This window comes from Catharus ustulatus, chromosome 9 (genome assembly GCF_009819885.2).
Source record: "Catharus ustulatus isolate bCatUst1 chromosome 9, bCatUst1.pri.v2, whole genome shotgun sequence".
In the NCBI taxonomy this organism is placed as follows: domain Eukaryota; kingdom Metazoa; phylum Chordata; class Aves; order Passeriformes; family Turdidae; genus Catharus; species Catharus ustulatus.
The window spans coordinates 31677598-31701327 of record NC_046229.1 but is presented as its reverse complement, the minus strand read 5'-3'; the positions used below and the strand labels follow the sequence as shown (position 1 = coordinate 31701327).

Here is a 23730-nt window from a genome sequence, read left to right as displayed (position 1 = left end):
TGTGCCCTTCTGGTCCACTCTCACGAGACCTCACCTGGGGTGCTGCATACAGTTCGGGTGTCTCCGGCGTAGAAAGGACATGGAGCTCTTGGAGCAAGTCCAGAGGAGGCCACAAAGTTGGTAAGAGAAGTGGAGCACCTCTCCTGTGAGGACAGGCTGAGAATGCTGGGGCTGTTCGAAGAAGATTGCGTGGAGATGTCACAGCATGTTCAGTATCTGAAGGGACCTACGAGGAAACCAGAGGGGGACTCTTTGTTAGGAACTATAGAGGGATAACAAGAGGGTATGGCTTCAAACTGAGAGACTGGGTTTAGCTTAGGCATTGGGAAGAAATTCTTCCCTGTGAGAGTGGTGAGGCTCTGGCACAGGTTGCCCAGAGCTGTGGCTGCCTTGTCTCTGGAAGTATTCAAGACTAGATTGGATGGGGCTTGGAGCAACCTGGGATAGTGGAAGGTGTCCATAGCCAGGAGTTGTAACTGAGTAATATTTAGAGTCCCTTCCAACCCAAACCATTCTAGGATTCTGTGGTGCTAATGGGCATGGATCATCTTGTAGGCTGCCTAGGCTGGGTGTGGTGATGACTGAGAGAAAGTGATTTTAAAATTAAAGAACATATTGTTTGTGTGGGTTTGTTTTACTAGTCTTTGGTGCATAGCTCGGGTTTGAACACTTTACTGATAAACCAGTCCCAATGTGGATCATGTCTTTTATGTCTTGAAATAACTTTATTGGCAATTTGTGTCACCACAGCAAAACCATCCCTTAAATGGGTAAGACTCTAATCTTGGAGTTGCTACATGTGTACTGAAGGTTTTGTTGACTTGGATGTAATGAACTTTGTATCTCCTTTCACTCTTCTACCAGACATACAGCTGCTTTCTGCTAAAAGAGTTTTCTTATATCAAGCAGACTTGTGGATAAAATCATTAATTTGTTTAGTCCCATTGTCTTTAGAGATTGCTCAGATGAGGCTGCAGTCCTGTTAATGTGTTTCCAGTTAGGTTTGAAATCAGGACTGTCAGTGCATACAACACTGGATCTATTCTATATTACTATTTCTGGGAGGTGAGTGAAGCTACGCAACATAACTTGAATGGTGTGATGTGCTGCTGCTGTTTTCCTCCCACTTTGACTGTCCTGAGAGCAGCCTGATAAACTGACAGAAAAGTCACCATAAAAGAAAAAATATTAATTTTCTGCCAGGTTAGTGAGTTGTGATGCAGTCAGGTGAGCACTGCATCTATGACAGTGACATGATTGCTAGAGAAGGTAGCAAGGAGTATTTCGATTCCTTCATCACTGTGGAGCTGCTAAATCTGCTCAACTCCACCTTGAAAACTTATATCAGAGAGCCACCTTTTTATCAGTACAGCAGAACTGTTTAACTCTGCTATTGATGTACTTAAAGTAACTAATGCTGTTGAAAACAAGGTGAGTGTTAATAGGAGCTACAGTAATGATAGGAGAAGGAGTCTGATGGCTGAATGCAGAAAGAAAACTTTCCCAATGCAGTCAATATACTAGGCATGTGGCTGGATTAGAACAGAAGTGTGAAATTTATCCATAGATGTAAGTGCTCGGAAGATAGATGTGTGTCGTCGTGCTGATGATATAATGGGCTTTAATGGACTACTCCATTGAGAATAAAATTACTTGTCTGCCTAAGTCTGAAACCTTTGTCAATATGCTAGAGAAAGAATAGAGCAAATAAATGAACTAATCAATTATACCAGGTCAATTGAAACTTAGCAAATGCTAACAGAAATTCTGACTGGTTTAGCTTCCTAAGAAAACTTCTCACTGGTGGCAGAATTTCTCACTAAGTCACATCCATGGCAATGCACCAGGTGGAATTCTCATACTGAAACAGAAAAACTTTTAAAGGGGATGGTGTTACTTAAATATGAGAAAATATCTTATTGCTACATTTAACTAGATCAAGAGAAAGTCTTTTAGCAGAGTCCTGGTATCTGCCTTTGTAATGCCAGGTCAGAAACAGAGCTGGTGATCACTGTTCAGCTTGTCATGAGATTTTTGTGTTTGGAGTGTTTTGACATCTTGTGTTGTTATTGAGACACTTCTTAGATACTCCTTCTGAATGCGATTCTGAGCAGAGACATCAAAGGTGAGAAAGTGGCATTTGGAACATTTTCCCTGAAGTTTTCATGCACTTTACTCTGCTTTGAAAGAAAATAGCAATCATCCTGCAGTTGACACAACTGCAGGTGAAGTTGCTTCTCTGCTCATGTGTCCATGGTTATGTTGAGACATTGAAAGCTGCTCCCTTTCTCACAACTAATAGGTCTGCTTCTTGTACTTGGCTGAGAGCATTGCCTGGAAGCTCTAAGAAGACTCCCTCACAGTGGGGTGTTCCTTGTGAGAGGAGACAGGACTTGAAGATTTTGAGCAAATTCTGCTGAATGGATTTCTTATGGGCTGCAAGAATTGAAACATTCTAATGTGTAGTTTCTGGTAACTAGAGGTGGAATGAGTGAACAAACTCATGTTTTGAAGGCCAAGGAAAGAAAATGCAGGAGTACTTTATTGGTTCTAGAAACTGCGGTATTTTCTTCTCCGTCATGAATGCTAAGATCTTTGAAGTCAAAGAAAATACAGAACATGTGAATGGATAGGCAAACCCTTGTGTGCGTCTCTTTAGTAAATGGATGCATTCTCTGTGCTTTGTACTCTGATTTCTTCATGAACAATGAATCAAGTTACACTAGCTGTCACAACATTCATCTCAATGGATTTCCTCAGAGTACCTCCTGGCACGTGATGCAGCAGAGAAAGACGTTCAATGCATTTCACTTTTAGTAGAACCACTAGTCCCTTTTTAGGGCCAGTTTTATTTTTTTAATCCCTTCTCCATCACTTGTGATGAAACAGAGACACTTTTGCAAGTTACCATGTCTTTTCATAGCAAAAGGATGTGGTAAATGTCCATTCTTAGCATACAGTTGGAAAGAATCAGATTCAGAAATGTTTCATTTATAGAGAAATCTTCATTATAGTTTGGATGCAAATTTAGTAGGTGACTGGTGCCAGTGGATTTAATCATAGAACTCAGGAAACATATTTGTATTTTCTGCTGGGTTTTTTGACATTTGATGGATGTGTGTTTATGTCATTTGTCTTCCTGGTTAACACCTAGAGGTAGTGACACATGTTTTGAAATTTTTAAATGCTCTTTTATCTGCAAATGTGTGGTGTATCTTGATTGCTCTCTTTTTGTACTGCCTTAGTATCCCTAAAGTTTTTTTATCTTTAGCTTAAGACAGATCAAATATTATTTCATTTCTTTTACTTATGAAGCTGTTTTGTTTTGTTGTAATTATTTTCCAAAGTAATGATGACTGGAATAGGAGTTCTTCTGGTATATGTACAGCTTGTACTACAAGACAAAATATTGTATGTTTCCTAAAATAAGATCACTCAGAGCAGCTAATGTTGATGAGCTTCTTGGGCATTTCTGGTGTTCACTTCCTTTACATTTCATTTTGAAAGCTTATTGTATAAATGAGCATTGGAAGAAGGTGGAGGGAGGACCTGCCTCATTCTGCAGTGTCAGCTGTAGATTCTGGAGATGTGGAACTTTTTGGACAAACATGTCATGCATTTGTTTGTTGTGCTGAAATTTGTCCTCAGTCCTGAGGAAGGTCAGTACATTGCCTGCATCTGATAGTGTTGAAAGGCAGAGTTTTCTCAAAATATGCTCTGGCCAAAGAAAGAATGTGTCAGTCTTATATCAAAAACATTTTAAAAGCCCATATACATAACCAAAGCAAGTCTTATAACAATGCATTATGGAGTTTTTAACTCTCATTTAAATAGGATAATGCAATATGGTAAGAACTTGGATTCTGGAAAAACAAGTAGGTTAACATTATTTTTATTCCAGACTTAAGCATATCATAATAAATTGTATTTTGTGATATTTGAGAAGACATGGAAAATGTTTCTGGCATCTTTAAATATAATTTCCATCACTTTCTGTGGACTGGCTCAGCTAAACAATTTGCATGGCTGGGTCTGCCTGTGCCTGTCCACCTGTGTTTGTTACTGCTAGCAATGCAGAACTTTAGCTGCACAGACAGGAGCTCCAGAGGGTCTTTTAAGATTAAAAAGTCTTCTTTGTATTTATACATGGAAACTTAAAATGTTTTTGCAAACAGGAAAAGCCATCCCCAAAACCGATTATGTGTGTCTGTGTCCATTTCCCCCAGAGATGTGTGCACTGTGTGAGGTGTGGGTGCAGTGGCACACACCAGGGCAAGGTGCCCTTGAGCTCCAGTGGTGTCTCCACTGGTAAGAACAGTTTTTGTTTTTCCCAGTTCCACTGCTCTCTTTGAGGCAAAGGCAAGAGCAACTTCACACATTTGCTCCTGGGGAGCAACAGCCAGTACCGGACAGAGACTGATCCAACTGTTCACTGTGTTTCCATCTCTTCTCATTGTGCTTGCATGGAGGGTGTTGCTTTTAGTGTGACATAGATAAAACTAATTAAACAAAAAGAACAGTAAAATTCTTTTAGCCTGTAGCAGACTCCCGGTTCACTTTGCTTTATGACATAAACCTTTTTGCCTGACTAAGACAAGGAGAGACCCAGGCATAAAGAAAGGAAAAGATGGTTTCTTTTATTGGCACTGGCACCTTATTTTTGCTTAAAATGCATGAAATGTTGTCCTTGTGCGCCGTGTACCCAGTTTGTAGCACAATCTGCCACTATGTGGGTGAAACATTTGAGAATATCCCATAGAAGTCAATGTTAGTAACTTGTTTCATTCCTTATTCTTAGCAAACCTTCATCTTTTCTTTTGTGGTATCCCTTTTGTTTAGTGTCCCTTGTGTTTTTATAAGAAACAAAATATTGAGGAATACTGTTTCCTGTGCATACTTGGGGTTTTTTTTCCATAACCACAAAATGTTAGTGAAAATAGCTTGCTCACATTGTCTTCCTTCCATGAATCTGCACAATTCAGTTTCCTCTCCTGTTTCCTTGTTCCAGTGCCATGACTTCTGAGTTTCCTCTTTCCTTTTCTTATCGTCTGTGCTACTAAGAAAAAAAAACCCTTGCCAAGGAGCTTTGAAAAAACTTCACAATTGGACCAATATACAAGTTTCTTTTGTTCTTTTTTGCCTCTCTCTATACCAGTTTTTTAAAAGTTCATTGCATTTCTCTCACCTTCCTAGCTTTCTCATTCTTTTCCTTTTTATATCCTGCTTCTCTCACCATTTTTCTTTCCATTTTCCCAGTCTTGTTTTTAAACTCTTTGCATTTTTTTATATCTTGGTAAGAATATTCTGCTTTCATGTCTCCCACTCTTAAAAAGAGCTGTGTTCTTAACTATGTTGACTTCTTGTTTGTTGTCTGTTGTACCTTTCAATGCCATCCTTGGTATGTTTAGTATTAAATGTGTTGGTTTCTCATGTTCCTTTTATGTGGCAGTGATTTTCTCTTTGTTTCCATTTCCTCCTTTCCGGTGCTTTCTCAAGCATTTTCTCATCTGTCAGTTCTCTTCAGTGTCTTCTTGTAGGAGCAGTGTTTGTAGAAGAGAGTGGCTGTCAGATCCTGTATCCATCCCCCTGCCCAGTTTCTTCCAGGAGTTTGGAGTATATTGTTTCCTTTCATGTTTCCTCTTAGGTCCTCATTTGTAGCAGTTCTGCAGTGCCTTCCCTTGTTTTTTGGGTTTTTTTTGGACAAGTGATTAAAGAATGAGCTGGGCGCTTGATTTGGGATTGAAATGTCAGAACACAGTGGAGTTTGTCTGTTAATCACTCACCTGAGGATGGGCTTGGCAAACCAGCCTTGAATGGACCTGTGTGGGATGGCTGTGTCTCCCAGGGAGCAATCCAATAACCATGAGATTAGTTTTGTTGGTTCTGCAGTCTTCCACCTTTTTTCCAAAATCTTAAAATCTTAAAAACGCCTTATCCAGCCTGCAGGTAACCTTTTGCCATGAATGTTGTCTCCTCAGAAGTTCTTTGACATTTCATCTTTGAGCTCAGTCCCTTTGTTTAAGGTCAATATTAAATAGAGATGGAACATTTAGTTTAGCAGAACAAAATCTCTTTGAAGGAGTCATTTCAGAATGTAGTTTTAATGTATTTTATCTGAAAGTTATTCATGGGACTTTAAGACGAATTTTGTATTGATGGAAAATGTATTTTTAAAATAATTTAAATTTCCTTCATATAATTCTTTGTTTAGTATTATTATCTGATCAGTATTAATTTCAATGTATTTTAGTGTTTAACAGTTCTGTTACCCTGCATGCAAGTCCTGTAAACAGACATGGTAGCTGTGTCTGGATTTATTTCTTTTTTATTTCCCTCCCTTTCTGTACTCTTGGTAATATTAAACAGTCTTCTCTGTCTGGTTGAACTTTTTGCAGAGGCAGGGTATTGAATTGTACAAATACTTGGGGTTTTTTTATAAAGTGCTGCTTATTCACATAAACTGTAGCAATAGAGAGAAGGTATTTAAGTAGTATGTAGGAATTCAAATGTATGGGAATCAACGTAATTTATTTGTATGTAGGTTTTGAAAAGCTCACAAATTTCTCCCACCCTTCCAAAGGATTGGGAGAGGGACACCTAAACCCCAAACCCTCAGAGTTATGATTCCATCAGGACTGAAAACTACTGTAGCATTGCCTTCCTGAAACTGTAGACAGCTCCAGAGGGCTTGGTTCTGACATGTCTTTTTTTTCAATCGGCAGCAACCCGAGTTAAGCAAAACTGCTCAGTGAGTGTCAGGGGCTGCTCTGAAGCCAGTGGGGGTTGTACTTTACCCTTGGAGCTGCTGCTGAAGTTGTGTATTAGGATAAGTACAGAAAGATGCTTTCTGATTTCTTCCCAGCTTGAAGGAGAGGTTGAATTGTTTTTTATTGAGGGGTGTTAGAGACTTTTGAAGGGGTTGGGATAGAATTGGTGACCACTGGTGATTATCAGCACACACCTGTGGGAATAACTCAGCATCTGTTATTCTCACAGATGTGTGATGGTAATACTGTGTACAGTGTGCACTGTATGAGGTGTTCTCTGAAGTGTTTCACTCTCTGCGTTCTGTTCAGCTCAGGTAAAGGACTGGCAGGTTTTAGTGTCAGGATGAAAGCTATTAGCAAATAATTTCAGATTGTTTGATCTGGTACTTTTCATATAGATTTAAGAAGTGTGTTACAATTCTACCTTCGCAGGGCATCCTAAAATCAACTGTATAGATTTGTCTGTGTAAAATAAAAAGAACAATTATAGTCCCTTATTATTCTTTCTTATCTATACTAATAATTGTAATGATAAGAATAAATCCCAAGCAATTACATTAAAATGGATACTTAATCCTTTAATAGATGGCTGCTTGTCCAGAAGTTATCATATGCTAAATTTGCATATTGAGTAGGTTTTGTTACATATGTGTTTGGGTAAGAAACTGATACTGGTATGGTACAGTATTTTCAGCAGCTCTCAAAATCAGTTCTCTATGGAAAATTCCCTCATTTTTATTAATATTTATTTTCTACTTTTGTAGCCCAACAGATCTTTTCTGCAGTGATGGAGAGCATCAGCTGGATGATTTTCAGGGCAGGGCAGCACTGTGATTTACAGCAAGAGTGATGTGAGGCACAAAGTGCCGTTCTGCATGAATGAGTTCTTCAGCACCTGTCCTAGAAGCAGAATTTTCTAACTACACTTGACTTGAGGCCAATAACCATTGGATACTTAAAAACTAACACACCCACCTTTCCTTTCCAGTATTTCTGTGTTATTGTGGACTTGTGTTTCTGTACCTATATATATAAGTTTACATGCCTTTTCCTCACTCTTTCAAGCACTGGGACTCCTCAGAGAAAGTCACAACTAAAGGTGTTTCGAAGACCTGTCTTCTTATTATTGATAGTTTTTCCTGGGGCATAGGAGCAGGTTTATGGGATAACTTCCTGCTATAAGTACAGGATAATATGACTGAATGTAAGATCAAACTTTACTGTTGGTCACTGTGAGTATCCTTAAAACCATATATGATAAAAATCCTTGTCACAAAATATATGGGCAAAAATCTGTTTCAGTAAGTAGTAGCTAGTGTTCATTTTGGTCTACTTTTACCAGAAGATTGGTCTTTATATTTGATGGCTTTTTTATGTGGCACACAGGGTAAGGAAGTGAGAGCAAAATAAATTTTCAGCAATTGAAAAATAAGAAAAATTACATCTGGGAGCTCATTAAAGAAGAGAGAGGAAATTGTGCTTTTATTACTCTTTCAGAGGTCTAGAACTTCCTGTTGGAATTTTGTGGTTACCTGATTTTTTTCTTTCCATAACAGAAGTGTTGTCAGTATGTTATGAAGACAGCTCAGTAGGCATGTGCTGGCATCTTCTTTTGTTGTTTTTTTTTTCTTTTCATTTTATCCTTTATAGAAACTGCTTTGGTGACAGTGGCTGGGAGTCCACACTTTAATTTTTAATTCACTCTGAGTCTTATCTTTGAAGTTCGTAGGAAAAGAATGGTGGCACCAGCCTTGTCTTTTTTCCTGTCTGTAGAGTCCTGCAGTTCTGCTGTGCCTTTTCCTTTTACAGAGACTGGTGACACATGCATTCTGTCACTGGTGCAGTTGGGTATTTTCCCCAGGCATTTATAGGTGCAAGCCGTGTGGCGCTGTCTCTGTTAGGCCTGTGTGTGCAGTATTCCAGCGTGGACTTCTTCAGACTTGCTGCAATACCTGTTACTCTGATCTAAATTGTGTCAACCTCTGGGCCTTCCTTTATCAAGTTAATGTTTCTTTATGACAGAGAACAAAATCAAACCCTTCTTTATCCATGGAATTACGTGGTTTCTGCTGGAAGCTGTGACCACATCTGTGATTTCATGCTGATTATCTGACCTTGTTCATGATCAAGGTTTGAAGTCATTAGATGAGATGGACATAATGATCAAGGTTATATTATCTTTCAACTAAGATACATTTGCTTTTTCTTTATACCTCTTTGATTCTTATATATATATTTATTGTTTTTTAGGTAAATTGACACAATGTGGGGCAACAAATGTAATGAGGTGCCTCTACAAAATCCGAAGCATAACCAAAGCAAGGATTCCACCAGAGGTAAGGATTTTCTCTGTTTTGCTGCCTTGTTTTGGGAGATATTTTGTCATGAGTTTTTTGAAACTTTAGGGAATTGTTGCAGAGAGCATTCTCCTGCCCCAGTTTGGAGCTAAGAGCATGTGTTCTGTGGCTTCCTTTTTGCAGATAGCAGTTTTGTACTCTGATCTCTGGAGTATTTGCTGATCTGCATTAGCAATTGCCAGCATGGGATACGGTTGCCAAGATGGCACAGGGACAGATATTTTTTAAGTGCTGTAGAGGAGGAGCAGTGCAGGAACAGAAACTGGGAATTGTTGGGTCTTGAAGGAAGTAAGGAAGTGGAGAAGAGCCTCTGTGACAGTTGCTCAGTTCACAGTGGTGAAGATGCTTGAATAGCGGCAGTGCATCTCCACTAGGATACTTTACAGCACTTTTGTCTCCCTTAGCTGGAGAAATTGTTCAGTTTTTTACTGTTATGATTACTCTAGTTTAGGAAAGGAGGGAGCAGAAAAATTTAAAAATTACAGTAGTTCCCTGAAAAAATCTTCCCAGAAAGGAGGAAAGATCTCGTCTGTGGAGCAAGACGCGTGCTAAGCCTGTGGTTTGAGATCGATCATATGATCTCCAGTATGACAAAACTGGACTCCAGAAGTTATTTTGAAAGTAGCAAGATTATTATTTTATCTGTAAGAGAGCATTTTTGCTGATCATTTCCTGTGGTATGTTCACTTACTTTTAAAATTACTTACTTTTTGAAACTGCAGTGTTCTGTGGACAAGAAGCACCATCTCTAGAAGTCAAAACAAAGTTGTTTCTGTGTTGCTTCCCTAATCCTCTTCCTTTGAGTTGTTGCATCTTGCCTGAAATGAAATTGGCAGTTTTTTTACTATAAGGAAGATATTATTTCTTTCAACTCTCTGTAACTACAGTAATTTCACGAATACAAGCCGCACCAATTTGACCAAAATTTTGGTGGAAACCCGGAAGTGCGGCTAATATTCCGGGGCGGCTAATCTATTAACAAAATTCTAAAAGCTGCCAACACGGAAGTGAGAGCCCGCGGCAGCCCCAAGCCAAGCTGGAGCCCGGCCGGCCCCGGCTGAGGTGGGAAAGCCTGGCAGAGGCGGGGCCAGCAGTGTGGGGGGCGGGCGGCTGAGCCTGAGCCAGCAGGGCGGGGCAGGGAGGGCGGCAGAGCCTGAGCCAGCATGGCGGGGGAGCCCGGGAGAACTGGGGCTAGCAGTGCAGGGGGGCATGGCAGAAGCAGGAAGGCCGGCAGGTGGGGCTGCCTGGCAGCGGGGGAAGCCCAGCAGAATCGGGGCCAGCAGCGTGGGGGAGCCCGGCGGTGCGGGGGCCTGCAGTGCCGGCCAGGGCGAAGAAACGCGGCGGCGGTGCAGATGGGAGGGGGCGGCCGGCGTGCCTGCCAGCGGCGGCAGTGCCTGGCCCGCCGGCAGGGCGACTACGTAAACAGCGCAGCGGCGACGCGGCCGCCGTGCCTGCCAGCGGCGGCAGTGCCTGGCCCGCCGTCAGGGCGACTACGTAAACAGCGCAGCGGCGACGCGGCCGCCGTGCCTGCCAGCGGCGGCAGTGCCTGGCCCGCCGTCAGGGCGACTACGTAAACAGCGCAGCGGCGACGCGGCCGCCGTGCCTGCCAGCGGCGGCAGTGCCTGGCCCGCCGGCAGGGCGACTACGTAAACAGCGCAGCGGCGACGCGGCCGCCGTGCCTGCCAGCGGCGGCAGTGCCTGGCCCGCCGTCAGGGCGACTACGTAAACAGCGCAGCGGCGACGCGGCCGCCGTGCCTGCCAGCGGCGGCAGTGCCTGGCCCGCCGTCAGGGCGACTACGTAAACAGCGCAGCGGCGACGCGGCCGCCGTGCCTGCCAGCGGCGGCAGTGCCTGGCCCGCCGTCAGGGCGACTACGTAAACAGCGCAGCGGCGACGCGGCCGCCGTGCCTGCCAGCGGCGGCAGTGCCTGGCCCGCCGTCAGGGCGACTACGTAAACAGCGCAGCGGCGACGCGGCCGCCGTGCCTGCCAGCGGCGGCAGTGCCTGGCCCGCCGTCAGGGCGACTACGTAAACAGCGCAGCGGCGACGCGGCCGCCGTGCCTGCCAGCGGCGGCAGTGCCTGGCCCGCCGTCAGGGCGACTACGTAAACAACGCAGCGGCGACGCGGCCGGCGTGCCTGCCAGCGGCGGCAGTGCCTGGCCCGCCGTCAGGGCGAGTACGTGAACGCAGCGGCGGGGCGGTGCTGACGGGAGAGGGGGGCCAGTGAGCCCGGCGGCGGCTGCAGCACCACCCAGCCGGCCCCGTCGGCAACCATGAGCGGGCCGAGCCTGCCTGGCCCCGCCCCGAGCCAGTAAAGCCCGCTATGCCGCGATCCTGTTACTAATTGGCCAGTTTGTGAAAGCTGCGCACGGATTCTCGCGACGAACGAAAGTGCGGCTAATATTCGGGGTGCGGCTTATCTATTGACAAAGACAGCAACATTGTCGAGGCACCGGGGGTGCGGCTTATAATCCGTGCGGCTTGTATTCGTGAAACTACTGTACTACTCTTCGTGGTTCTGACACACAGATGTTGTGTTTTATAAACCATTAGATTGTAAGAACTGTTAGAAAACAAAAGAAGAGGGGAACTGAGGAAGTAAATATTTATAGAGGAAAACACTACTACATCCTCCTGAGCTCAATTGCTTGTAGAGTAGGTGCTGTCTGTTGTTTAGATTAAAAGGCTTGGGTTAGTACCTGCTGCTTGATCACAAACATTATTTCTGTTTTGTTTGTAGGGTGTACAGTTCAGAAAGATTACTGTGCATAATTCTGCTGTTCGGAGCTTGGGTTTTGAGTAGAGTCTTTCAGTGACCATGTATTCATGCTTAGTTTACTGAAGAAGAAAATGGAAAGGGAAAAAAAAGGTAGTTAAATTATAGTATAATAGAAAAGTATAAAGTATTTATGTCGGGGTAGATAACCAGCTTCATTTTATCTTCTAAACATCTTCTGTTATGTGTTGTGGATTTGATTTCAGGTCATCATGCATTCAATGTAACTTAGTAAACTCATAATATGTTACATTAAATACTTTATAGCTTTGCTAAGATGAGCCTTGACTTATGACAGTCTTTCATAGAGGAGATTTACAGACTGGAACTGGGTAGTGAAAAGAACTTGATTAGCAAGCACATGAAAATTGTTTTGAAGCAACATTTTATTTCATTGTTTTTCATGTACTAATGAGAAATTAATTTCTTTGTTTCTGCCCTGGAAGATCTAACTGCAGCATGGGCTTCTTTTTCTCAGACTAAGGCTGCTGTAAGTACTTTTTTTTTTTGCTTTTTTTTTCCTTTGGGATTATTTGGTTTGGGATTTTTTTACTCATTTTCAAATCAGTTGGTGTCTACAAAAGCTTTAACCAAAGTATTGTTTTATTCAGTAATTGTCTCTTCAACAAGCTGTAAATAGCACAAAGCCATTGGAGTATGTGAATGTTGAACATTGTTGTATCTTGGAAAAGTTTTCTGCCACAGCAAGCTTAGTCTGGAGTGTAGTAATATCTTTTTATTTAACAAAGTGGTGATGTCACATTTGTCTGAAAACTTGGAAAAATAGTTCTCCCCTGCTTACTCAAACCAGTCAGAAACTGGGGCAATACCAGTGTATTTAATAATTTTCCATTCTGGGCATTGGGTTTGCTGTATTTCTGTGGGAATTAGGTGCTTAAGATGATGTAGTGGTTTCTAAAACCTGGCTTCATGAGGCCAAGCAGTTTGGGTTTTCACAGAATTCAGCTCTTTCCCATAGCCTTGTCCCTCTTTTTTCTCAGTGTGGAGCATCAATGTGGGGTTTTACATGCAGAATTTGTATCATGCTCCATTTACAAGAGCATATTACAGAATATTTTCCAAGTGAAATTAATATTTTATTCAGGCCAAGCACTAAGTCTCTGAATGGCATATTATTAATTTTTTCAAAACAGCCTACTTAAAGGTATAAAACTATGCAACAAAACCTAATTTAGATAATCTTATTAAACAAAAAAAACCTTAATAGTAGTTTCTGGCCATAAGACCATGCAGTTTTGCAATGTTAGCCTTGTGAATTTGCTCTTGCCATTTGATTCGTCATGAAAAAGGAAAAATTTGTCCTGTTTGGGGGGAAATAGTTTAAAAAGCTTAAAAATAGAAAACAGTGTTCTAATTTGCATTATCTTCCAATTCTAGCTACGTCACATAGAGAACAAATTGGAAATAGCTCCCAGCAGCACGGCTGTGTTTGATTCAGTCATGGATGCCAAGAAGCCCTGTGCTAGTGCCAGCAGGAAGAGCAGCAGGAAGGGTATGTATTATTGAGGAGAGAATGTGTAAGGCAGCATAAAGCCACTGCATTCTGGGAAAGCTTGGGTTCTCCCTGCCCCCAGTTTGTCTCCTGCCTGTGGTCTTTATTCCTGAAACTCTTAATTGCCCAGGAGAGGCTGATGTTTCCTTTCCAGAGCTTAGGAAGGAGAGTGTTCTGTCCCAGTCACTTGGTTAGAGGGTGTGACAGGACTTACCCCACACTGTGAGAATCACTTCTCCCATTCTGATAAGAAGTTTGCTAAATCTGGTGCTTCTGTTACCTGACTGAAGGAGAGCATTTGTTTATAGGAAATAAGCCCTCATTTTTATATACTAAGAGCATTCTGATAGTGCATTACTGAAGAACAGACAGATCGACCTCTAGTGGCAACACAGCCAACTTCACAGATTTAATTACTTATAATTAATCTTTGAGCATTATTATCTCTTTTTAAGTATGATTATTGTTTCAAGCACTTACTGCCTTGCTCCTTGTTGTTGAAATCAGCTTGCTGAAAGACAGAGAACTGTTCAAACCCAAGAAAAACTATGTCAATTATTCAGCCCCAGGAGCTTTCTCTTTCTGGAGAGGTTGATACATAGAGGATTCTTTGTTTTCTGCTTCAGGTTCCCGGTCCTCCAGCCAAAATAAATCAAGCAAGGAGAAGTCCTCACGCAGCCCTCTTCGAGCAACCACTCTGGAAAGCAATGTGAAAAAATGCAGTCGTGTGGAATTTTGTGAACCATTGGCTTCGTACAGGTTAGTGCTGGGATGGCTGACTGTTGAAGAAAAACATGCTAAGAATTAGATTTAAGCTAACAGGGGTGTTTTTGACAGCTCCTCAAAAATTGGTTTAGTTCCTCCCATCATATTACAAATTTATTTTTTGTTTAGTGATTATGAGTTTAAAGTCAACTGTTTTGAAATGGGGCCAGGTCATCAGATGGTATGGCTGTGGCATTAGTGACCTGGTGGGTTTGATAGGTATTTAGTTTCACTACTAAGAACCAAAAAAGACTATTTCCTTATGCTTTTCCAACTTTTTGTCATTAGTTCTTCAGCATATGTTCCCAAATGTATTACCAAGACAGTGTGGAGCAAGGGTAGTACTAGTAGTACGAGAGCTAGGACTAAAGATACATTCCATTTTTGTGAGTGTGAGAAACTCATACAAGAACAGCTTCTCATGGAACAAAAGTGGCACAGAACACAGAACAGTCCATAGAACAGGATTATTATCCTGACATCTAAGTTTTGGTCTCTTTTTCCACTACTTGAGTCAGCTGAGGTGGTCCTTCTTGTTGCATGTGAGACTGATTTGGGTCAATTTTGTTAATTGAATAGCTCATGTACTAATTATGCTTCTCTTAAGTTCTGTACTTGTTATTTAAGGCTTTTCTCTTTTAAATTGAAGGATGATGTTACTGCTTGCTGATACTCTAGTTTTCAATGTTACATATAGTTCTTTTCAGGCAGAGAGTGCAACTAACAAAATTTTGAACAGAAGTCTCTTTCTGTTTCATCAGACTTGCACTATTAAATGTGAGGTGGTCAGACTTTAAAATAACTTGCCTTTGAAGTGGAGCCAGGGTAGAGGAAGTCATTCATTTAGTTGATGAATGTGTTGATTGCTGAGTTTGAAAGTCCTACATTTGTGTTGCTGATGGTGAATTTTTTTCCCCTTCTGTTATATCAGGGATATATATAGTTCTCTGTCTTATCACAGTTCTACCCAGCTTGAGGCCAAGCATCTGCTGTCTGGTTTGGAGCTGAGTGAAGCAGAAGGGAAGAGTGAACTCTCAGCCTGTCTGGCACACGAGCGGGACGAGCGGGATCGGCACAGCAGAGGCTTTGACAGCCCCTTCCCTTCTGCTGCAGACGAGACCGTCGTGAGGTACCTGAATGACCGACCAACCATCGATGCCCTGCAGAGTAACGAGGCATTTCTTAGGCTTGCAGCACCTCCAAGACTGGAAGAAGAAAAAGCCAATGGCTCCAGGGGAGATGAGAGTAGTGCTAGAGCTTCTCAGAGTAACACGTCCAAGGACAGTGAACTGAAAGTGTCTTCCCCTTCTGCCACGAGTATTTGCAGTGCTCATAGGCTGGAAATCCTGAAACAGCGGCAGCACGATGCCAAGTTGGAGAAGCTGAAGGAGAGGATCCGGAAGCAGTGGGAGCATTCTGAGGAGCTCAGTGGCAGAGGGCAACGCTTGGGATATACTGAGCAACCTGTTGTGGTGACTAACGTGGAGAACACGGTGACTCCCAAGGTCAGGAAGGTGACAGCTGTGCCTGCTGCTCCATCATACAGAGGTATGGAGGTGGAGATCCCTTCCCTGCTGGCTAGACTGGGTGAGGGAGCAGAGTTCAATCCACTGAGCAACATTTCAAAGCATGGGCCTGGCTCATAGCTCTCTTTGGGCAATATGGCAATGAATAACATGATCATGATCAATAACATGATCACAGATCACAAGTAGAAAGAAATTCTTGCTAATTTACAGAAATTCCTTTGAAATTTTTCCTGTCTATTCTTAGAATTACTGTAAAAAGAAGCTCCCTATATTGGTGTTTGGATTGATTGCAATAATTTTTTTAATGGTCTCAGAGCTTAGTAATATTGTCTTGATTGAAAAAACCTGTCACATTTTTAATAATCTTTTCCTCACCCAGTCTGCTGTTTTTCAGCTGTGAGCAAGTGGCAGACTGGTATATTGTTTTCTTCTAATTAAGCATTAGAAATGCATGTAGTTTCCCATCCCTTTTTTGCTTAGCAGTTTCCCATCTCTTCTACCCTGACAAAGCTGTATTTACATTTAATGTAGTTATTTTAAACTCTTGAATTGTTTACTTTCAGGTTTTAATCCTGCTGAAACAAGGATTCGCACTCCAGATGGGAAGATCTGGCACGCGGATGAGTTTCGTATTAGTCGGGAGCTTTACAGAGATATTGCACTCCAGTTAAAAGGTGAGCCACAAGTGGAATTGATTAAGCCACATAACCTTCTCTAAGAGGCAGAGAAATATACTTTGTACAAGTTACAAAGTTGTGGAAACAAACAATTGAAGCAATGAGTGTTAAATGTAATTTGTTCCACAGGAGGAATAATTTTTTAAACACTTAAGCAACAACAAAACAAGTCCTTGTCCCAATTCTCTCATTCAAATACTTTTAATAAAAAAACAGTACTGAAAAGAATCAAGTAACGGCATTTCTTTGGAACAGGAAAAAAGAAGAGTCTCCATTAGAATAATTTTTGTTTAATTTTGTGGCTTTTTAATGTGTTTGCATGAATGAGTACCATTTCCTGGTTAAAAGGACAAAATTCACTTTTGGTTTCTGTTTTCGAATGTACTGCTCCAAAAAACAATCTTTATTCGTCTTTCACTCTGGAAAACTGCAGTACCATTGGCAGCTCTTTTGTCTGTGTGAGCTGGAGTAGGATACCCAAGTGTACTTTTTTTTATTTGCTAGGCTGGTTACAGTGGAGTGCTGTAAGCTTGAATTGCCTCTGACTGAGTTGGGGGAGAGATCAGGTGAATAAAATGGAGGGGAATGGAAAATAAAATCCCTAGAGAACCTCTAGTTTTGCAGCATAAGAGCTTACTTATTAAGAATAGCTTTTCTCTTTGCTCAGATCATGTAAGACTGAAGGAAAATTGAGATTTTAAATCTGTAGGTGTGTGTAGTAATAAAACAATTTGTCTTTTTTCTTTGTACAACTCAATAAGTTGCTGAGGACTTTTTATGGAATCACTCATAAAAATAGTTCAGAAAGAAGAGATGCTCCTTTTCAGTAAAATTATTTTGCAAATACACTGTGCAGATCGATCTGTGAAATTAATGCCAAATTTCCACAGACTTAATTTACACTAGCATTTATTTTTTTTAGTTTTGACAAGCATAGCAAGCTGTTTATAGAAATTCAATTTTTTTTAAAAGTGTTGTTGAAGAGATCCATTTAAAAGGCATTTGGATCATGTATCTGGTGCCTACAGAAGGAAGGAGCTATGTATGTGTTGATCCACACTCCTGTCCTGATGCCATGTGTAGAACAGCTGTTGTGGAACGTGTCTCCTTTCCGAGGTGAAAAGATTGTACTGAATAGCTTATTGCTAGTAAACAAACACTGGTGCTGCATATAATATATACTGTAAATGTATTTTTAGGTTGTCAGATTATCTATCCATGTGTTACTTCTGTATTAAATTTACAGCATGTGGCATTTTGGGTGTGTATACACAGTTGTATCAGAACTGTTCTTTGCTCTGTAGTGCTGAAATTATCTGTCATATCTCTGATATCTACAGCATCACTGTTCTTTACAGCAAAAGGATTTTTATGTGTAAGCATAGACCATACAGGGTATCTTCATCTTTGTATAGCAGTTAGGCTGATGGATATTGTATGGACCCCAAGCTTCCAGTAATTTTTGTCTTAAAGATGCTCAGGATTTGCCATAGTAGAACAAAATTGAAGCAGGTTTGGAAGCAACCTGTACTCTCCCAGGGTCAGGAAAGGGCTGTTTGTTGCTAAAAGAGATGAGGAGGAAGTTAACTTTCTGCAAATGCAGTCACTGAGGCCTCTGGTACTCAGTGCATTGATTGTCTTACCTGCTCATGTCAGCCTTAAAGGCAGCTAGAAAATTTGTAAGGAAAGGGTGCTAAAGGTGAGAAAGACTCCTAAAATCCCATTCCTGTATCTTTGAAATATAATCTCCTCCTCTGCCTCTGATGCTTCCTATGGACATCCATGAGAGAGTGGATTTGCATGAAATTAGGGGCTGTAAATGTTTGCATTGGCATCTAAATAAAGCTTCAGATCTGTCTGTGGGGAGGGGTGCATCTTGGTTGTTTTAGGGTGTCTGATCCCATTCCTTAGAGAGGAGGAACCAGAAAACAGTGGTAACAGAAGCCACAGAGTTCCTTATGTGCTGAATGTGCTGTCATTCATTAACATGGAAGCAGCAGCCCTTGTGTTCAAGAACTACATGTCCTTGTGGAGCATTAGAGCAGTAAAATGTAGTATCTGTAGCAGAAGAGAACCAATAGTTGTTAACGTAAAACTGCCGACGTTTCTTTTAGCATTGAAAATCAACTTTGTAATGATTTGTTATGGCCTTGCTGTGGCTTCACTGCCTTCCAGTGTGTAGGTAAACAGACCTTGATTCAAAATTCCCATGCTGTGAGGATTTTGAAGTACTGGACTGGAAGTCATTGATCTGGATGTATAATCTGGGAAAGTCAGTGAATTCTATTATGTTTCTCTGAGTTCTGTTTTTTCAGATGTTGAAGCAAGCTTGTTATTCTGTGTTCTCCCCTGTGGGATATCACTTAACGGCTTTTGTTTGTTTTTAGAGGATTCAACAGTGAAAGGAAAATCTGGTGAGAGAAACAAAGAGAAGAAAGCAACCAGACCAGTGCGGAAAGTGCAAAAACTGACACGATTGCCAAGTCCAGAGTCCAAACAAGGTGACTATTTCTGCTGTCGGGGGAGGATTGTTACATGTCTTTCAGAGATGAGTTTTATCTCAAGAAAGAAAAATTAAAGTGTATTGCTTTAAAAGCCTTCTTAGATGTGCAGAGTGCTGTTGCAGTGAGTTTGTACACTGTACTGCATTGGGGGTTGTGTGTGGTTTTGTTGAAGGTTAGTGCCTGTGTGCACTTTTTTTGTGGTTTATTTTAATTTTTTGCCTTTCCACTTTCTGTGTGCACCTTAAGGAAACTGTTGCAGAGTGCAAGTTTCTTGTGGGGAGAGGTATCCTTAGGTGTCTGTCAGGGTAATGTAAACAAAAAGAAGCAGTAGCTCTGCTCTGGGTCCTGTTTCTGTTCAGCTTGTGGTGAGGCTGACTAGAACCTGACCCATGGCTCAGTCAGCAATGCTGAGACATGACATTAAAATCTGCGCCATTGGGACTTGCCAAGTTGCTCTCTTGTCAGGTAAGGAGGGGCTGCAGTTAAAGATGTTGTCTTGGATGATTTCTCAGTGGGGAAGCAGAGAATAGAATGCTTCTGGTTCTTTTCTGGTTGTTGTTCTTCCACGTTTCAAGTTGTTGCTATTCTGCACCTTCAGTTCTGGCTTAACTCACTGCTGGCTTTTTCAGTTGGTGGAAGAATGTAAACATGCATTCCCTGACTAGTCTTCCAAATCTTGGTATTTTTAAAGAAATGTTTATTTCTTTTACCAACTGAGAACTTTTTCCCCCTCTGTTGTCTGACAATTCCTCTGATTATTAAATACAATGTAATTATTTAGAGAAGATGATGAAAGCAGGTTACTCTAGAACAGTGCCTTATAGAAGAAAATAAAATTAAACCATTTGGAATTCTGACAGTGCTTCTTAGTTTTCCAGTAGTGTGAATCTTTGATATTGGCAGCAATAGAATTAGGAAGACTTCCAGATATGCTTCATATTTGGTTTTAGTTTTCGTACAAAGTGAGTAGCTATGCCTGCGGTCACACACAGAGCAATTTATTTTCTTTAAATATGTGCAAGTTTAGGCACCCTTTGAACCCCTCTTAAGGTTTTATATTTCTCCTTGTGTAGAGTGACCCATAATCTGTAAAAATTTTGAATCAAAAAAAAGCAGCTTTAAAAATTATTACAAAGGATTTTTAGAGAGTGTATATGTGCTTCTGCATGCTGTAAATCCTGCTTGTGAATATTTTGTGGCAAGGAATACAAATACTTCAAGTGATAAGGGTGGATTTACTCCCTCCTATGCTGATCAATCCCTATTTAAGGAATCACACTCAGCTGTCTTATGTATATATGACAGTTCTAAGTGAGGGAGGAGCTCAGAGCACAGGACACCCCAACAATCCCACCCTATGTCTGAGAGCTTTGTCCAAACACTTCTTGAGCTCCGTCAGTCCTGGGACTCTGACCAGTTCCCTGAGGAGACTGTTCAGTGCCCAAAAAGTCACTGAATGCAAAATCTTTTCCTAGTATCCAACCTGACACAACTTCAGACCATTCCCTCAGGTCTTGTCACTGCTCACCACGGAGAGGAGATCAGTGCCCACTCCTCTGCTTTCCCTTGTTGAGGAAGTTCTCTCTGCCTTCAAGGGAGTCAACAGCTGTAAGCTCCAGCTGCTCCATTATATACAAAGCCACCCCCTGTTACAATGGATTAAATGTGTAGAAAATAATGGCCTGAAATCCCTAGAAGACAAGAACCAGCTCTAAGTGACATATCCATCCTTGTCCATCCTCCTCCAGTCATTGCAGTAAGAAACTGCTTACCATGGCCAAGGCTATTAATAGCCATGGCTTATGTTCTGCCCCGTTGGCATGTTTTAGTTAAACAGCTGACTTGGAGTGGAAGATGACACTTTACACTGGCTCTTCAAACACACACAGAACTAACTGAGAACAGTGAGTTCTGCAGGAGAACCCCTTTGGCTGATGCCTATGTTTCAAAGAGGCTTGTAGTGACATATTTCAAGTGACAGCTCTTTTTTATAAAATTCTTGGATAATTTACAATGCAGGCAAGGAGTTCTGCTAGCAAAGGGTTGCACAGTGGGCTGCAGACTTCTACATTAAAGGAACAACAAGGAAGGGGCTTGGAAACTGAGGACTGGGATTGCCAAAACAATTACTCTGCTGTGCTGGATTTCACTTTACATTGTTCGTATCCTGTCTTCAAAGTGCTGTTGGGCCCAGTACAGTGCCTTTTTTGTTTGGCTGTGGTGATCTCATGCTGCAGTGGCTGGGTTTCTTTAGGCAGAGCACTTGGAGGTAGAGCCTGAAATGGAATTGTTAAAAATCAACTGTGTATTATAGATTCAAGTTAGGTACTTTTCTAGCAATTAAATACCTCTGAAAGGTCTGATTAATTTACAGCTCATTAATTATCTGAATTACCTAATTAAATTTCCTTTTTTTTATACTGTGATTTTTTCCAAAGCACTTTTAAGGTCATTATTAAAAAAAATTAGTAAATTGGAAGTTAGTGTGTTGAAAGGTGAGTTAAATAAACCTATCATTTAATCTGCCCAATATTAGGTTAAGATACCACCATAACCAATTGTTATCATTTAATTATATATAGGATGATAAACTAATCCTAGAACATTTTGGGTTTTTGCCACCTGCAAGGTATTCTGTCCTTGAGTTAAGTATCAACTGACAGGGTTTATTCTTAATTGTTTTCAGCTGGAACAGAAGTCCCAGCTAAGGGACAGTGAGTTAGCATTGGTGTAAAATGTCTGCTGCTCAATATTTTTTAACCTCCTCACAAGACTTGTATCTCACCAATTAATAATCTGTAAAAACCTTTAAAGTAGTTTTAGGTTTTTTTTCCTAGAGTATTTTGATAGGAAGGTTAAGGGATTTTTATATCTCACCTTTATTTTTGTTCCTATTATTGTAACGATTGAGTTGCTTTTATATTTTTATTTCTTATTCTCCATGTTTGAGTGGTGGTGAGCAGCTCTAGTCATATTACCCCTGTCCCTAGTAAGGCTTTTTTGTGTATTTTAGATTTGCATAACCCGTTCTTCTTTTTGAAATCAGTTTTTGTAGGGCTTTAATGTGCTGAAGTGTGGTTTGGGTGTTACACTGGAACATCAATGTTCTGACTGTGTAACTGCAGCTGTACCACTAATGCAGAGTTAAATGGTACAGAAATGATGAATGGCTGCAGTGATTGCTTCTTTCTGATACCATGGCAAATACTCTAGAGCTTGACTTTTATTTATTCTTTATTTTGCAGGTGGAAACTATGTGATAAGTGCATCCTCCTGGCGGGAGGGACAAAGGCTGGTAAAAAAGATCCTGGGTCCAGCTCCCAGAATAGAACAGGACAGAAGAGCTGTATCCAGTGACAGAACAGGCCGAGATAGAGCTACCAAGTCTGGTATGTTTTTCTTTTATCACTGGACTTGCTTCATTTTACTTTATTAAATAACACTGCATGTCTGCAGACTTCTGAGTTAGAATGTTCTGAGATAGAAGTTTCTTATCAAATTACTTCTATTTTTAACCTGGAATTTGAAGGAGATGGGGGGGAAATTTTCCTCAGCCATGGCTGGGGTGCATAACCTCTGTTCCTGGGTTCATTGTCGTTTTTTTTTTGGTGTCATGGTCCCTTCACATGGGACTTGAGGGGTAGTATGTGCTGCAAGGGTGCTTGGGGTGTGTGGAAAAGGTGAGACATAGACTGCAATCAAAAAATTGCACCATCTGCAATCTGTCTTTGCCTCTTGAACCCAGTGGGGAAAGGAATGGCTAGCAGTGGTCCACAGGCCAGATTAATTTTCCTATTGTGCTGTATATAATCCTTAAGCTGATTGATGGAACATCCCAGTTTAACAGGAATTGTGGTTCTTCCAGATACAATATAATGTCGTCCATGTGCATCATAAATATTCATTGATTCCTCCACCAGCCTTTTTCAAAATTTATCTAGAATCTCAGACAGGACAAATAAGGCATGCTGGGAACTGCTGTGCTTCTTATGCCTTGAGGTGGTGAGGCTGGTAAGAGTAGAAAGGGTGTAGGCTCATTCTGAACTGTGACACTGAATGAAGCAAAGACCTGTTTACAGCAAGATCTGCCCTCTTCCCTCAACTTTCTTTTTTGCAGCTGTTTTCACAAATTTAATTGTTACCTGACATATGTGACATTTCATTCTTTAGCAGGCTGCATTGGAAGGACAGGTTCTGATTCCAGATTGGATGTTACCCGTAAAAGCTCTTCAAGAAGTTCTGAAAGGACGAGAAGTAAAGTACGGTCTGAGACCAATCTGAGAAAACCGGAAGCTGCTCTTCCAGGTGATAACCAAGATCATACCTCTGTAAACAAGGATTTCCTGCCCGTGGAGATACGTGGTATTCTTGATGACCTGCAGTTAGATTCCATGAGTACAAAGCAAGAGGCAGATGGGGAAAAGCAGAATCAAAAATCTGTTTTGCCTACTCAAAATACGAGGAGCCACAGTCCCACCAAAAGGAAACCGGACAAGGTAGCAGCCAGTGAGGAACCTCAGGTGATCTCTAAGAAGCGCCACTATGACAGTAATGAGGTTCGTCAGTACATCATCAGGCAGCAGGAGGAGAGGAAGAAGAAGCAGAATGAAGAGAAGAAAGCACAAAAGGAGGCAACAGAACAGAAAAACAAAAGGCTCCAAGAGCTCTACAGAAAGCAGAAGGAGGCTGTTACTAAAGTGAAGAATGTGCCTCCTCCTGAGCCTTCAGCAGCCAAACGGTTACAGGAAACCTATTCCAAACTCTTGCTGGAACGAACGGTCTTAGAAGAGCCACCTCAGCTGCCTACAGTGCAGGAAACACAGGTACAGCTGATTCACTCACTT

The 23730-nt window shown here is 41.4% G+C and overlaps 1 protein-coding gene across 6 annotated transcripts in view; it reads left to right on the top strand.

Annotated features, from left to right (window-relative positions):
* The window catches only part of CEP350 (centrosomal protein 350), a 72617-nt gene that overhangs the window by 1595 nt on the left and 47292 nt on the right, over positions 1-23730 (top strand). For 4 of the 6 annotated variants that reach the window (XM_033067251.1, XM_033067253.1, XM_033067247.1 and 1 more), the window contains exons 2-10: positions 9018-9103; positions 12345-12388; positions 13297-13411; positions 14038-14170; positions 15108-15724; positions 16269-16379; positions 18770-18883; positions 22132-22275; positions 23057-23709. In XM_033067251.1, coding sequence (XP_032923142.1) covers positions 9031-9103; positions 12345-12388; positions 13297-13411; positions 14038-14170; positions 15108-15724; positions 16269-16379; positions 18770-18883; positions 22132-22275; positions 23057-23709 — 2004 coding nt within the window. In that variant the 5' untranslated portion in view covers positions 9018-9030. The remainder of the gene's footprint in view (positions 1-9017; positions 9104-12344; positions 12389-13296; positions 13412-14037; positions 14171-15107; positions 15725-16268; positions 16380-18769; positions 18884-22131; positions 22276-23056; positions 23710-23730) is intronic. The other 2 variants (XM_033067252.1, XM_033067250.1) reach the window with 2 other exon arrangements.